This window comes from Dendrobates tinctorius, unplaced genomic scaffold, assembly GCF_039654945.1.
Source record: "Dendrobates tinctorius isolate UK_male_01 unplaced genomic scaffold, ASM3965494v1 ptg000143l, whole genome shotgun sequence".
NCBI lineage: Eukaryota > Metazoa > Chordata > Amphibia > Anura > Dendrobatidae > Dendrobates > Dendrobates tinctorius.
In genome coordinates, this window is record NW_027361810.1 from 25802562 (window position 1) to 25818469 (window position 15908).

A 15908-nucleotide genomic window follows, 5' to 3' on the forward strand; every position below is an offset into this window, starting at 1 on the left:
TCAAGAACATGTAGTGGGAGAGCAGCCAATCGGCAGCATCCTATGCCCAGTGACGTAAGTGTCTGAGCCAATCGGCGTGCTCTGTTCCTCAGCAGGTAACATGCATAGGGTGAGCCTTGATAACATAGGTGTCATCGGCTGCGTGGCCGGGAGCCGTGACCCACTGCCCAGACAGGGCGGCCGGGAGCCGTGACCCACTGCCCAGACAGGGCGGCCGGGAGCCGTGACCCACTGCCCAGACAGGGCGGCCGGGAGCCGTGACCCACTGCCCAGACAGGGCGGCCGGGAGCCGTGACCCACTGCTCAGACAGGGCGGCCGGGAGCCGTGACCCACTGCTCAGACAGGGCGGCCGGGAGCCGTGACCCACTGCTCAGACAGGGCGGCCGGGAGCCGTGACCCACTGCTCAGACAGGGCGGCCGGGAGCCGTGACCCACTGCCCAGACAGGGCGGCCGGGAGCCGTGACCCACTGCTCAGACAGGGCGGCCGGGAGCCGTGACCCACTGCTCAGACAGGGCGGCCGGGAGCCGTGACCCACTGCTCAGACAGGGCGGCCGGGAGCCGTGACCCACTGCTCAGACAGGGCGGCCGGGAGCCGTGACCCACTGCTCAGACAGGGCGGCCGGGAGCCGTGACCCACTGCTCAGACAGGGCGGCCGGGACCCACCAAAGAGAAGTCATTACAGCCATCACATAAGGTGGGAGATATTTAAATGTGTGAATAAATATAGTTGGCTAATGTTTAAGTTAACAATTTTATATGGCCCCCGAACGCTATTATAAAATTTAAAATGGCCCTTGGCAGAAAAAGAGTTTCCAACCCGTCTTATAGGATGAATATTTTTTTTTTCAGATTCGTACGGTACACATTTGGTAATAACAAATAGATATTTTTTAATTTTGCTATTCTGGAAAAAAAAAAAAAAAAAAAAAAAGTGTGAATGATTTTTTTTTTATAGTTAATACAATACACTACAATACAGTAGAATTGCATAACTGATGTTCCACCCTGAAGTCCTGGGTGGACTTCATAGGAGTGCTAATATAGCAGACACAGGTGTCTTCAGTAGGCCCCAGCTGCAAAAGTCACTCATTGGCATTACACAAATCGCATCTCGCGGGGATGAGATGGCTGTTAAAATTGGTGGCATCTATGAGCATTCGGAACTAATGCCCATGAAAACATCCTCCTAATGTAAAACAGATGAGAAACAAAACCATTGTCAAATAAATAAACACTAGCACAAACTAAAAGACAAGGCTTTAATACTTCATAAAAATGTACAAAAATAGCCCGGTCAGCAGAATGTTTACCACAGAATAATCACTGGTGGGGGGAAGGCGGCAAAGAAAATGGAATATAAAAAAATAAGATTCTGCATAAACCAGAATTACAGTTCAGTCCCCCACCCTGCCCGCCCAGAGCCAATGGGGATAAATAGATATTATCTAAAACAAGATCAATTTAATGGTTTACAGTAAATCAGGTGGCACATTCTGTTATTGTTTGCTTAAGGCAAATATTATGGGAGAAAAAGAAAAAACATAAAAAGTGAAATTTACAACTTGGAGTTTTAAACACTGAACACATTTCTCCAATGGAGATAATTATTTGTACAGAGAGCAGCGGATTCGATTCGTGGAAGGCGAACAATTCCCTGCTAGAGACTATAAGAATCAGGCATTTGTCGCTTGTTATTGTAAACGTATTTGGTAATGAGTTGTTCCTATTGATCGTCATCCAGTTGCTCCAAGAGGGTTCTTCTCCGCTTCTCTAGCTCTCCTTCACTTAATTCACTTCCAGATGTGTCCCAGTTACCCTGCAAAAGATAAGGAAACAAAATAAGCTGTCGGGGGGGAGGAGGTTAAGAACTGAACGTAACCACAGGGATCATCGTGCATCATATATATAGTTCAAACTAAGCTACAATGAGCTTTATTGAGCCTAAATTCATTGTACTACAGGTTTTTACTAAATATATAGTTGGCCGAGCCCAACTTGATTGACAGCTACTCAGTGTACCTCCTCCCTGCTGCGATCCCTCTTTGAAAGAGTCTGGTTGGATTTTCTCTCTCCCTGATAAGGATCTTGCCAAACTCAGAGTGGGAGGCGAAGACTCTACTCTGGAAGGTGTTTCTGCCTGTCTGAACGAAACCTCCTGATCTGAGGGTTTCGCAGGAGTGTCTTCTGATTTCGAAGGTGTGGTTAATCGCAGCAATGAGGTTCTGTACCTTCATGTCCGCGTCCTGGTCCGAAACCAGCTCTAAAATCTCTTCGGATGATACATCCGAGAAGGCTTCACCTGACTCGGGTGAGGAGGCACGGGAAGGCGACTGCTGGGAAGGACTATGTGGAGAGACCAGGTCAGGAGAGGATTCCGGTCGGAGATCCTGCCTGGGTCTTTTGCGGCTTCTGCTGGCTGGCTCAGATGGAACCCCTTGCGACCTGCTGGACCCTGCTACTCAGTGTACCTCCTCCCTGCTGCGATCTCCTGCTGTTTAGTACAAGCTGCAGCAGACAGAATGGATGCATTTAATTCTCTTGCCTATCCTAATTATCAGGATTACACAGTCATTCTGTAAGGGACTCTCAAAATACATACACCAGCCTAGTTAGGTCTAAAACATCTGTAATATTGTAAAATCTGGCAACAGATCCACTATAAAATCTCAAAAACTAAACGTGCACTTACAGAGTCTTTAACTGGTTTCCTTTTCGGAGATTTCTGTTTTGAATCAGTTTTTTGTCTTGAGCGCTCTCTGTCATTTTCCTTGTCTCTCTCTCGGTCTCTTTCTTTCTTTTCTCTTTCTCGGTCTTTCTCTACTTCAGATTCTGGAGAATTCTGATGGACAAAAAGATTTTAAACCCCAACTGCTGATACAGATGTGAAGATAATGACAGAATTGGGAAGACGGACAACTGATACAGGTCGTCAGCTGTTGCAGACTGCAGAGCGCTGGTTAAGCGGAATATCGTGATGAGGTTGTATGGTCTGAGGACAGCAACGAGCGCTAGATCCAATGCAAGATTTTGGGTAGAAAAAGACCTTTATGAAGCCATAAAACTGTGTATTGTGAACAGAAATTTCCAAAGGAGAGCCAGCTGTTCCTGATGCACTCAAGAAAGGGCTTTATGGGTCTGAAATTATGCTGTGGATTGTCACTGGAGCCATAGTAACGTTCTGTAAGATTACTGCATCTGTGTGCACTGTCCCGATTCACACATTGTGGGTTACTTCTGGATTTAAGACGTGCACCAAACATACCTCAGTGCCTATTAGGAGGGCGATACCAGTATCTACCAGCTACTAGTGTGAAGGAGAGAACAGCTAATGAAAAAAAATTATTAACCTTACGTAAGCTAGTAATATATGTGGAGTGGCAAAATGGCGTCTACATCCTGGAACTACACCCTGGAATCCTCGGAATGTGAAGTGTGGATACACTGAGGACCATATATGGAACAGACCTAGCATGGACCTATCACAGACTGACATGATGGCTGCTCAGAAGCTGTGCAACGCCCTCTTCCTCACTGTTACACGATCTTTTGTTTGTACTAATAGAATCAGTTCAGTGCCAGCTCTTGCCGAGAGAGAACACATCTGACTGTGTCCAATGTATTTCTTCTATGCATGCACTTGGCTCATATTTATTAGGTCAGGGGCAATCACTAAGATCTCACCTTAAGAGATCACGCCAATAGGGTGTCCCAAGATGGCCACCCCGATGGAAGCTGGACAGGGTGTGGTTTGGGTGTCCCAAGATAGCCGCCCTGATGGAGGCTGGAGGGGGTTGGACCACCGGGCACACAGACTGTCACCAGAACTGGGGCATGACAAATGAATACATTACCCTTCCCTTCTTTCCTTAGACAAATTTCTGTAGTCTAATCTGCCATTATCATATTCCCCCAACACTAGTACCAATACTACGGAATCTGGAAACAGACTCCATCAAATGCCTTATAAAAAATACTACTTACTGACTTATGCCTCCTCTTTTTGCTCTTTTTCTTGTGCTTTTTTGCCTTTTTGTAGCTTTTTTCTGGGGAAAAAAAAAAAGAATGAAAACAAGTTACTTTTGGGCTTTGTCCATTAAATGTCATTTGGCACACAGGAAATGGATGAAAAAAAAATGTGCAAGTTCAATTAACGAATATAATTACGACATTTATGTTCTACCCGCGCCTGCTAGAAAACACTCCAATGTAAAACGCGCAACTGCAGCACAGAGGATGAGAAAATACCTGATTCTCCACTAGTGGAATGCTCAGAGCCCGAACGAGAGTCTGATCGTTGCCTTTTCTTTTTTGTGTGGTTTTCTTCCTCTTCTTCCGATTCAGAGCCCTAAAAATTCAAGAATGAACAAATGAACACATCTTTCAAGACGGTCAATAATATATGTATGGATCACGCTATTCTATAGAGAGGTAGAAAAACAAAAACAAAAAAAAAAAAGGTATGTAGAAGGGATTGGGGGGGGGGGGGGAGATTGGACACAACTGTGCCCACCGATTCAAAGAAAGTATGGAGCAGACATGTATTCAGCCGCTCACATCCCATTTTTTTTTTTTTTTTTTAATAAAATTGGAATTGGTCTGGGACTCGTTAAGCGCATGCATCTTGGGCTAAAAGTAATTTATTTTGCAATTAAGTTCAATAAAACAGGATTTTTGGGTTGCTGACCGTAAAATCTGTTTCTCGGAGCCTTCATTGGGGGACACAGAGACCATGGGTGTATGCTGCTGCCACTAGGAGGCTGACACTACGCACAAAAAAGGTTAGCTCCTCCTCCGCAGTATACACCCCTCCCACCAGCAGGAATTTCCTCAGTTAGTGAGAAAGCAGTAGGAGAAGTAACAGAATAGATTGAAACAGAACAGACAACTCAACTGTACATAACCCACAACATAAGAACAGGAGTTGTAGAACTTGGGAGGGTGCTGTGTCCCCCAATGAAGGCTCCGAGAAACAGATTTTACAGTAACCAACCCAAAAACTCTGCTTTCTCTATCGCTTCATTGGGGGACACAGAGACCATGGGACATCCCAAAGCAGTCCCTGGGGAGGGAAAACAAACTTCCATCAGGCCAGCGGACTCACCACCACTGCCTGCAGGATCCTTCTACCTAGGGCTGGCATCCGCCGAAGCGTAGGTGTGGACCTTGTAGAATTTCACAAACATGTGAACAGATGACCAGGTTGCAGCTTTGCAAAGTTGCAGCGCAGAAGCTCTGTGGGGCACCGCCCAGGAGGCACCCACTGCCCGGGTAGAGTGAGCTCTAATTCAGGAGGGGCCACTCGATGCTTGATCTGGTAGGCCTCCAAAATTGCTGATCTGATCCAGCGAGCAATAGTAGCTTTGGAGGCCGGCTGACCTTTCCGCGCCCCATCTGGAATGATGAAAAGAGAGTCTGACTCCCTCAAAGGAGTCGTTCTAGCTAGGTAGACCTTCATCGCCCTGACCAAGTCCAGCTTGTTCAAGGAGCGCTCCCGAGGGTGAGTTGGACCCGGACACAAGGACGGGAGAACAATATCCTCATTCAGGTGGAAAGTGGACACCACCTTAGGAAGGAAAGAAGGCGGAGGCCGTAGAACTACCTTGTCCTGGTGGAGCACCAAGAAAGGGGAACGACAAAGGGCTGCCAATTCCGACACGCGCCAGATGGAGGTGATGGCTACTAGGAAGGCTACTTTCCATGAAAGGAGAGATGGGGAAACTTCCCTGAGAGGTTCAAAGGGAGGACCTTGCAGAACCTCGAGAACCAGATTAAGATCTCATGGATGTACGGGCGCGCAGTACGGAGGAGCCGCATGACCTGAGGACGGGAGGCCAACGTCTTCTGGAACAAAATGGATAGCGCCGAGACTTGACCTTTTAAAGAGCTGAGGGCAAGGCCCGCATCAAGGCCTGCCTGAAGAAACGCCAGGACAGAAGGGAGAGAAAAGGACATGGGCGGAATGTTACTGGCCTCGCACAAAGTGAAATAGGCTTTCCAAGTACGGTAATAAATATTGGAAGACGATGGCTTTCTGGCCCGGATCATGGTATGAATAACCCGATCAGAAAAACCTGATAGTTTCAAAACCTCGGTCTCAACAGCCACGCCATCAAATTGAGCGGCCGAGAAGTGGGGTGGCAAATCGGGCCCTGAGACAGCAGATCTGCCCTGTCTGGGAGCTTCCAGGGGGTGTCCGCAAGAAGGTTGACGATGTACGCAAACCAAGATCTTCTGGGCCAATTCGGGGCGATGAGGATGACTGGAATTCCTTCTGCTTTGATTTTCTTCAACAGCTTGGGAAGAAGGGGAAGGGGAGGGAACAGGTAGGGGAGCTCGAACTGAGACCAAGGAATGGTCAGAGCGTCGGCGCCCACGGCGAGAGGATCTCGAGCCCTGGATACAAACTGTGGGACTTTCCTGTTGAGGCGAGACGCCAGCAGGTCTACAACCGGAATTCCCCAACGACGGCAAAGCTGATGAAATACATTCGGATGTAAGGACCACTCTCCCGTCGCGAGACCCTCGCGGCTAAGAAAATCGGTGGCCCAGTTGTCCACGCCGGGAATGCACTGCGGATATTGCGGAGACTGAAACCTCTGCCCTGTGAAGAATTTTGGACACTTTCACTAGGGCTGAGGCACTCCGTGTCCCCCCCGGTGGTTGACAAATGCCACCGCTGTGGCATTGTCTGTCTGAATACGGATTGGCAGGCCCCTGAGAAGTCTCTCCCAGTGAACGCGAGATAGGTCGCCCATATCTCGAAGACGATGATAGGCAGAGCTGTCTCTTGAGTCGACCACCGACCTTGAACAGTGTGATTGCGAAACACTGCCCCCCAGCCGAGGAGGCTGGCATCCATTGTCACAATCTGCCAGTGAATGGGAAGGAATGACCGTCCTAGGGCAATGAGAGGTGACGTCCGCCACCAAACGAGGGACTGCCTGACCCGGTATGAAAGGCGAATTGGACGATCCAGGGAAAGAACAGACCTGTTCCACAGAGACAGGGTGGCCTGTTGGAGGGGTCTGGAGTGAAACTGAGCAAAGGGAATCGCTTCTGACGAAGCCACCATCTTTCCTAGAACTTTCATGGTTGTCCGGAGAGATGAAAGTCGTGTGGTCTGCAGCGATCGTACATCTCGCTGCAGAGAAACTATCTTCTCCTCTGGGAGAAAAACCCTCGATCGACGAGTGTCGAACAATAGGCCCAGAAACACCAGACGTTGTGTCGGAACAAGGCAGAACTTCTTTTTGTTGACGAGCCACCCAAAATTGGACAGGGTGTCGAGGACGATGGTAAGACTTTGGCGAGCCTGGTGAAAAGACGGAGCTTTGATCAGAATGTCATCGAGGTACGGAAAAAGAACGAGTCCTCTGATTCTCAACAAGGCCATCAATGCCGCCATGATCTTTGTAAAAACTATGGGTGCGGTGGCGAGACCGAACGGCAGTGCAACGAACTGGTAGCGGTCCTGGTGAATCGCAAAACGCAGGAATCTCTGATGCCCGGGAAAGATGGGAACATGTAGATAGGCATCTTGAATGTCTATTGAACACATGAACTCCTGCGCCTCCATGGAAGCGATAACCGACCGAAGAGACTCCATCCTGAAATGACGCAGTCGGACCCTCTTGTTCAGTAACTTGAGATCCAGGAAAGGACGAACTGCACCGTCTTTTTTCGGCACTACAAACAGGTTTGAATAAAACCCTGTGAAACGTTCTGATTCGGGAACGGGCACAATCACCCTGGAACTGAGGAGAGAGGCGATGGATGCAAAGAAACCTGGAACTAAGGCAGGGTCTTTTGGAGGTCGGGACTCGAAGAAACAATCCCGGGGACGAGAAACACTGTATCTTGTATCCTGATACAACTTCCGTGACCCAAGCATCCTCTACTGAGGCAAGCCAGACTTCTCTGAAGAAAAGGAGTCGACCGCCCAGTTGGGAAGGACCCTCGGGACTTCATTGATAGTCATGCTGATGTGGACCTGGAGGATCTGCCCTGGGAGGAGTGAGATCGCCAGGAGGGAGTGGGTCTGAAGGAGACCTTCTTTCTATCCTGGCGTGCCTGCGGCCTCTGTTGGTTAGAAATGTTTTCTGCTGTAGCGAAGCAGCGGAAAGACCGAAAGGGCCGAAACTGACGCCTTAGCGGAGGCCTACGAGGCTTGGACTGAGGGAGGAGGGAACTTGTGCCTCCAGTGGCGTCCTTAATAATCTGGTCCAGCTGGGATCCAAAGAGACGCGCTCCCTGAAAAAGACAGTGATAAGTGGTCATAGAGGAGCGCTTAGGAAGCAACCCAGGGGCAGACAAAAATGTCAGGTCTCCACCGCAGCTCCAGCTAAAAACCTCCAATGGAGGATAGGAGCAATGAGAAAATGGAAACGGTCTTAGGAGCGCAGAAAAGAGACTCAGACAAGAGATGGGTTTAAACCACAGCGCGTTTCAACGGAGGATCCGTCTTCATCAGGTGGAAGTTTCCATTTTCTCAGCGCTCCCTGAAAAGGCAGATTGGTAAGGGACTTTTTTGAAGACAAATCCGCCTGCCAAGCCTTGAGCCACATTGTACGCCGGATTGCCACCACGTTGCTGGACGCCTGAGCCGCGCAAGACGCGGCATCCAAGGAGGCAGAGAGCAGATAATCCCCTGCATGGGAGATCTGGTTAGCCAGTTCAGCCAATTGCTCCGATTGGGCTTTATCTAGGATGCCCTTGCGGAGATCCTCCGCCCAAGTAGCTATGGGCTTTGCTAACCAAGATGAAGTGAAGGCTGGGCTTAGCGCCGCTTCGAATGCTGACTTTGCTAAGGATTCTATAATTCTGTCATTAGAATCCTTTAGTGACGCCACACCTGAAATCGGGAGGACCGTGTTGTTAGATAGTTTGGACATGGAAGCGTCTAGAGAGGGGGAAGCCGACCAGTTGTCGGTGAGCGCTTTTGAAAATGGATACAGCACGCCGAGGTGCTTCCCTCTTTGAAAGAGTCTGGTTGGATTTTCTCTCTCCTGATAAGGATCTTGCCAAACTCAGAGTGGGAGGCGAAGACTCTACTCTGGAAGGTGTTTCTGCCTGTCTGAACGAAACCTCCTGATCTGAGGGTTTCGCAGGAGAGTCTTCTGATTTCGAAGGTGTGGTTAATCGCAGCAATGAGGTTCTGTACCTTCATGTCCGCGTCCTGGTCCGAAACCAGCTCTAAAATCTCTTCGGATGATACATCCGAGAAGGCTTCACCTGACTCGGGTGAGGAGGCACGGGAAGGCGACTGCTGGGAAGGACTATGTGGAGAGACCAGGTCAGGAGAGGATTCCGGTCGGAGATCCTGCCTGGGTCTTTTGCGGCTTCTGCTGGCTGGCTCAGATGGAACCCCTTGCGACCTGCTGGACCCTGCAGAAGTGTCCAGGGGCAACTTATCAAGAACGGCCACTAGGGACTGAGACACCCTGGTGAGGTCCGCCAGTGATTGTGATAGAGAAGAGGCCCAGCCAGGAATGGGGGGGTTCACTCTCACGTGGCGCAATAGATGGTTCCTAGACGGCATCAGGCTGAATGGGATTAGTGCAGTCTAAGCAGAGGGGGAGTGGGCTGACCTGAGGGAAGTTTGCGATTACAAGAGGAACATGCAAAGAACTTGACCAAAGTTCCAATGGGTGCTGGCGGACGGGCACGTTCCGCCTTGGGGTTAGACATAATGAAAGAAAAGAAGAAAGAACCCCGGAGGAGATGCCGGAAGGTTGGGGGACAGAAGGCAGAGGAGGGTGTCAGTCTGCAGTTGCAGAGCTACTCACGGTCCGGTGTCCCGAAAGGCGATGTGCCCAGCTCGTCTGAGCTGCAGGACCGCAGTAGAGGATAACGAGGGACCCCCTTTCCGCTGTCCGTTGTCCTCAAAGGCATCCGGCTGCAAAGATGGCGGCAACCTGAGGTAAAAGGAACGCGCGGTTCAGGAGCAAAGAAGATGGGCGGAGCTATCCGCCTGACCCGAAGAGAAGACCGCCCGCTGCCCAGCTACAGGCTAGGAGGGTGGGTGGTCCTAGAACGGGCGGGCGAGCAGCCCACCTATGAGAGAGGGCGGGGGGCGTGGCCGCGACGGCCAAGTAAGCCCAAAATGAGCCGGGGACTAAATTAGCGCGGAAGTCCGGCAGCGCTGCTGCGGCCACCCAAGAAGAAAACGCCGCCCAAAAAAAAAAAAAAAAAACCTCAGGATACGCCCGCCTAAGAATGAAGGTGGTGGGGGGGACAAGGCCCGCACCGCATACGGGGCCTGGCACGTGGCGCAATAGAAAATGCGGCGGCCGCCGGGAGGCGCAGGCAGCTGAGGACCCTGCGACACTGCCCTGTGCCGCTCCGAAGAATCCTCCAGTGGCGTCTTCAATAAAGGTACCTTTTAAATCCAACGCTGTCTGAGTCTATTTTCCCCCGTGTCCGCGCCTTGTCCGACCGACAGGCTCTGGTAGGCGAGTGGGTGGGAGGAGGGGGGGGCAAGGACCATCCATATAGCTGGCACGCACCTGTGCAAAGCTCCTGGTCCTGCTGCGGAGAGCCATGAGGATACGGGGTGGCAGTACACGCCGTACTCAGTCTCTTTGTGGGAGTACAGTTGTGACTGATCACACTGTATCCCTCTGGGACCCTGAAAAGGAACGATGCACACCGAGGTAGATATGGGTCTAATAAAAGACCGTGTCCACCTCCTACTGACACTAAGCTAAACTGAAGAAATTCCTGCCGGTGGGTGGGGTGTATGCTGCGGAGGAGGAACTAACCTTTTTTTGTGCATAGTGTCAGCCTCCTAGTGGCAGCAGCATACACCCATGGTCTCTGTGTCCCCCAATGAAGCGATAAAGAAAAAAAAAAATGTTGCTTCACTTAAATTCTGCATACCGCTTCCATTACATCACTGGCAAATGCAGAAAAAAATATTGCAACTTAAGGGGTTTACATCAGATTTCAGTCATAAGCACCTCTTAATGAATTACCCCCCGCAGTGTACACAGTGGGGAGGGGAACATGGCTCTATAGGGGAGCCATCAGACTATAGAGAAGCTATCCGCTATGGATGTAGGGGGGCTTTGCCCACAGCTGTTAACCTGTTAAAGCAAAGCTTGGGATAATCATTTGGGGTTTAGGAATATATGAACTACATATAAATCAGCAGTTTATTAAACCAGTACCAACCGAGCGAGACCGCGATCTCTTGCGGTGGTGTTTTTTAGACTTCTTTGAATGCTTCTTATTTTTCGTATGATGATGCTGACATTCATGCTGTAGAAGAGACATGAAAGCAAATATCTATTAAGTGCAAAGTGATGAGGCATGTCAAATATATGCTACGAATATTCCAATCATAAGAAAAGTCTGTGGCTGCAAATCATTGTATTTTTGATCAAAAAGGCCGTCAAGCAGCAGATTACTATCCGCTAACCTCGGGTTTTAGATTACTTGGCTATATAGCACATGACACAAAAATTGCCACTTCACTCATTATAGAATACTTAATGTATTCCCGCTGGTGTAAAAACATAAAGGAGATCGTACCTCGAGTGCATGCACAAAATCCTTAAATATCCTCTTCCGTTCAGACTCCAGGGTAATGTCTTCAAATGCTGCCTCTTTAATAAACCTCTCCCGTACCTGGAAAAAAAAAATAAAAAAGCAAATACAGGACTATGTGGCAGGTCTGTTGCAGTAATATCTGACATTCTTTCATTTGTCTGATTAGATCTTGCAGGAATCCACAAGGATTCTACTGACGTGATAAAAAAAATTTCAGCCGCTTGTCCATATGCCGTAATGACACAAACTTAACTGGTATTTGTTTCCTTGTATTTTCTTGAAACAAGATGATGTTAGTCATCTCCTTTACAAACACCTACCTCTTCCCAAACAGAGTCTACTTCGATAGAGGGTGCAGCTTGTTTTAGCATGCTCTTGAATGCGGATTCCTTTCTCTTCATTTTTCGGGCTTCCTCTTTTTCACGCTCTCGTTCCCGAGCCTCAGCTTTTTCTAAAAGCTACAAGCAAATGACAGAATATCAGAACATCCAGACAACAATTACATGTTAGAAAGTTTTCTATTTTAAACTATAGAAAAAGTTTATCAGTTTTAAAACTAGTAAAACTAATAAAAGTTTTAAAATCTGTTATTTCCCCTTGCAGAGTTCGGCGCTGCATCTCCGCCACTGCTCCGGTGATTGTGTGCAGTCTTCAGCGGTCACGTCACATCAGCTGTGCTTGCATCCAATCACTCGGCTCAGCTGATGTAGACAGCACAAGCCGCAGGTCGCCCAGTGACTGGCTGCAGTACCGTTGGCATAATATCACCGCTGCAACCTGTACATAATCACTGCAGCAGTGGTGGAGACACAGCACTGGACCTGGGGAGGGCAAGAAACAGAACATAAAAAAATAAATTACCGTAACACGCCTAGAACAAAATTAATTAAAAGCCACCAACTGACATTAAAGGAGTATTCCCATCTACAAGATCTGATCCCAATAATATTAGCAAATATCTCCAATTAGGAATGTAGTATAGTTCTACTGATTGGCTGCGGTGTCACCTTGCTCATGTTCAGGACATTGCAGTAGCTTAGGTATCCATGGTTATGACCACGCCTATAGTGAGCTGTTAGTGGTCGTAACCACGGATACCCAAGCTACTGCAATGCCCTGTAAATGGAGAAAGTGACATAGCTAATCAGAAGAACTATACAACACTTCTAATTCCAGGTATTTCCTAATATTATTAAACCTACTACATATTGAGATAGGATCTTGGAAATGGAAATACACCTTTAAGGTTTTTGCAATCTACTAAGAGCAGTTTGCTTCTGCAAGAGCTGTGGGCCCCGAGAACATAGAATTGGTTTATAATAGCTTTCATTTTCCTGTCTACAAAAAACTCACTGAGAGCTATGATGAGCAGAGGCTGAAGAAATGGTCCCTGGCAAATTAAACAGGACCGGAACATTAGTGCTAAAAGGGTTAATATTGAGAGACTGAGAATTAAAAGCACAAAATGACTGTTCAAACCAAGCACAGGCACTCGGCACACCCTTGCCGCTGCCAAACATTTAAAGGGAAGGCGCCACAATTGTTTTTTGTATTAAAAATGATTTATATAAACAATTATTTTTAATACAAAATTAAATTTTTTTACTTTAATATTTCATTTATTATTAATTATTTTTGCAGCCACTGGGCGCTGCCATTTTGCTTTACAGAAGTGTAAGATACTTACACTCTGCAAATATGGATGCCCTGGGCATAGGAGAGAGCAGTCGTCTGCCAACCCTATTCCTTGCATTGAGATTGCTCCCGTATGCCCCCCTGGGCTGTCCAGATCACAGCAGAGGGAGGAGATCGGCTCCATTTTTCTGGAGCCCATAATGTTTACTGTGAGCTCCACTTTCCTCCTATAATCGCAGGAGCGCGGTTATAGGAGAAGACAGAGGATGGGAGGTGGAGGGGGAAGGAGCAGAGCGGGCAGTGAGGTAATTATCGGGGGGGGGGGGGGGGTGAAGAGCCAGCACTAAGTCCTATTGTCTGGGGTTTTCTGTGTATCTTATCCCATCCTCTGTTATACTGTCTGCTGAGCTGTGTATCTAATCCTCCCATGTGTGATACTGACTGCTGAGCCGTGAATCTAATCCCATCCTGTGCGATACTGCCTTCTGAGCTGTGCATCTAATCCTCTCCTGTGTGATACTGACTGCTGAGCTGTGTATCTAATCCTCTCCTGTGTGATACTGACTGCTGAGCTGTGTGTCTAATACTATCCTGTGTGATACTGCGCTGAACCGTGTATCTAATCCTGTGTGATACTGTGCTGAACCGTGTATCTAATCCTATCCTGTGTGATACTGTGCTGAACCGTGTATCTAATCCTATCCTGTGTGATACTGTCTGCTGAGCCATGTTTCTAATCCTCTGTGTGATACTGTCTGCTGAGCTGTGTATCTAATCCTCTCCTGTGTGATACTGACTGCTGAGCTGTGTATCTAATCCTCTCCTGTGTGATACTGACTGCTGAGCCATGTATTTAATCCTTTCCTGTGTGATACTGTCTGCTTAGCTGTGTATCTAATCCTCTCCTGTGTGATACTGTCTGCTGAGCCATGTATTAAATCCTTTCCTGTGTGATACTGTCTGCTGAGCTGTGTATCTAATCCTATCCTGTGTGATACTGTGCTGAGCCGTGTATCTAATCCTATCCCGTGATACTGTATGCTGAGCTGTGTATCTAATCCTCCCATATGTGGTATTATGTGAGGACTAAACGGCGGTATTATGTGCGATCTATATGGTGGTATTATGTGAGAACACTATGGCAGTATTATCTCCAGACAGGGGATCCATTCTAGGGTGGTTCTGGCTGAGCACCTGCACATGGGTCTGGGGTAATAGAGGGGGCAGCATCACCTCCAATTAGGTGCAGTCAGGGGAGGGCTGGTGAGGCAGCTGAAGAGAGGGGTCTCATTTTTATCGTTGCTATATGGCTTCATTTCCCCCAGCCCGCTTCCCAGCGTCGCCCCGGACTGCGCCTGTCGCCTCGCTTTCACACATCGCTAGGACAGGATGGAGAAGATAGGATCTGAGGAGGGGAATGGGGTCTTTGCATGCTAAGTCTGGATCAGAACAGGCCATCAATCAGCAGAAATGTTTCCTGGATTTCTGTGGAGCAGACGGTCCGTGTGTAAAAAAACTCAGCGCTCTATGTACAATCCCTGGCTGCTCCGCGCACCGAACAGGGTGCCCCCCATAGACCAGCACACTGCTCTCCTGAAATATTCTGTGCTGCTGTCACCCTGCTCCCTCCACCATATATCTCCCAGAATCCTTGCTGCCTGCCATCCTCGATGACAGTCTACTTGTCAGTATAACTTTGCAGTCACCCATTAATGGCTGCTCACTGTGTTCCTAAATGTCATCCTCTTATTCCTTAGCAAACACCCAGAACGGGAGGGGGATGAGAGACATCACACCCATGTCAGCAGACTCCACCCATAATTACTGCAGGGCAGTAATGTGAGCTAGTTGTACACTAGGTTTTTGTCACATTTCAGTAGCTGCTCCCCCTAGTGTTTAAAAGTGGAAATATCAAAACTTAATATTTTTCATATTTTACTAAATTATAAACAAATGATAATAATTTTAAAGAAAATTTAAACATTAATTCTGTACATTTTTTCAATTACTGGAATTTTTTTTTTTATGGCACCTTCCCTTTAAGTGCACCTTCTCATCCGCTTGTTTTCCATCCATCTGCAAAAAACGGCAAAGACAGATGAAAAAAAGGGTGGGAAGATGCACTTAAATGTTTGGTCACGCCAAAGGTGCACCGACTGCCTGTGCTTGGTTTGAACAGTCATTCTGTGCAACAATTAATTTGGTATATTGATCTGATCTAAAACCAAATGCACATGTAGTATCTGCACACCAGGCAAGAATAAAGGGTCAACATAAAACACACAGATATCCCGTACAAAATGCAGCATACACATACACATTTGAAAAAAAGTGCAACATATATTGACACATCTACAGACTAATCTATGTAACTTACACTATTAAAAGCAAGCTTGATATTTCCAGCATCTAACGTTGTGGCCCTTTTTGTAGAACTGATAACCATAACAAAGTCTTCAAACGTTGTGCGAAGTTCAACCACAAATCCTTTGTCCTGTAAAGCAAACAAATTTTACATTAGATGTATCCATCCAGAAGAGACCAGACTGTAACCTGCACACATCAGTGTTCCTCAGTAGTTGGTCAGGGACGGCATTTGGCTCTTTTGAAACTAGGGCGGTCGCAGTATTAATACAACTTGGTACCACAGTCAAAACCACATCACTAAGAGATAAAGGACTACCTGTCGGTTTAAATTTTAGGCTTTAATTTTATCTTC

At 47.8% G+C, this 15908-nt stretch overlaps 1 protein-coding gene across 3 annotated transcripts in view; it reads right to left on the bottom strand.

The window, feature by feature from the left end:
• Positions 1 to 1249: 1249 nt before the first annotated feature.
• Positions 1250 to 15908, bottom strand: part of PRPF40A (pre-mRNA processing factor 40 homolog A) — a 67313-nt gene continuing 52654 nt past the window's right edge. For all 3 annotated transcript variants that reach the window (XM_073545632.1, XM_073545630.1, XM_073545633.1), the window contains exons 20-27: positions 15567 to 15683; positions 11875 to 12012; positions 11537 to 11632; positions 11177 to 11263; positions 4250 to 4349; positions 3986 to 4047; positions 2694 to 2843; positions 1250 to 1820 (exon numbers count right to left, since the gene is read on the bottom strand). In XM_073545632.1, the coding sequence (XP_073401733.1) occupies positions 1728 to 1820; positions 2694 to 2843; positions 3986 to 4047; positions 4250 to 4349; positions 11177 to 11263; positions 11537 to 11632; positions 11875 to 12012; positions 15567 to 15683 (843 nt within the window). In that variant the 3' untranslated portion in view covers positions 1250 to 1727. The remainder of the gene's footprint in view (positions 1821 to 2693; positions 2844 to 3985; positions 4048 to 4249; positions 4350 to 11176; positions 11264 to 11536; positions 11633 to 11874; positions 12013 to 15566; positions 15684 to 15908) is intronic.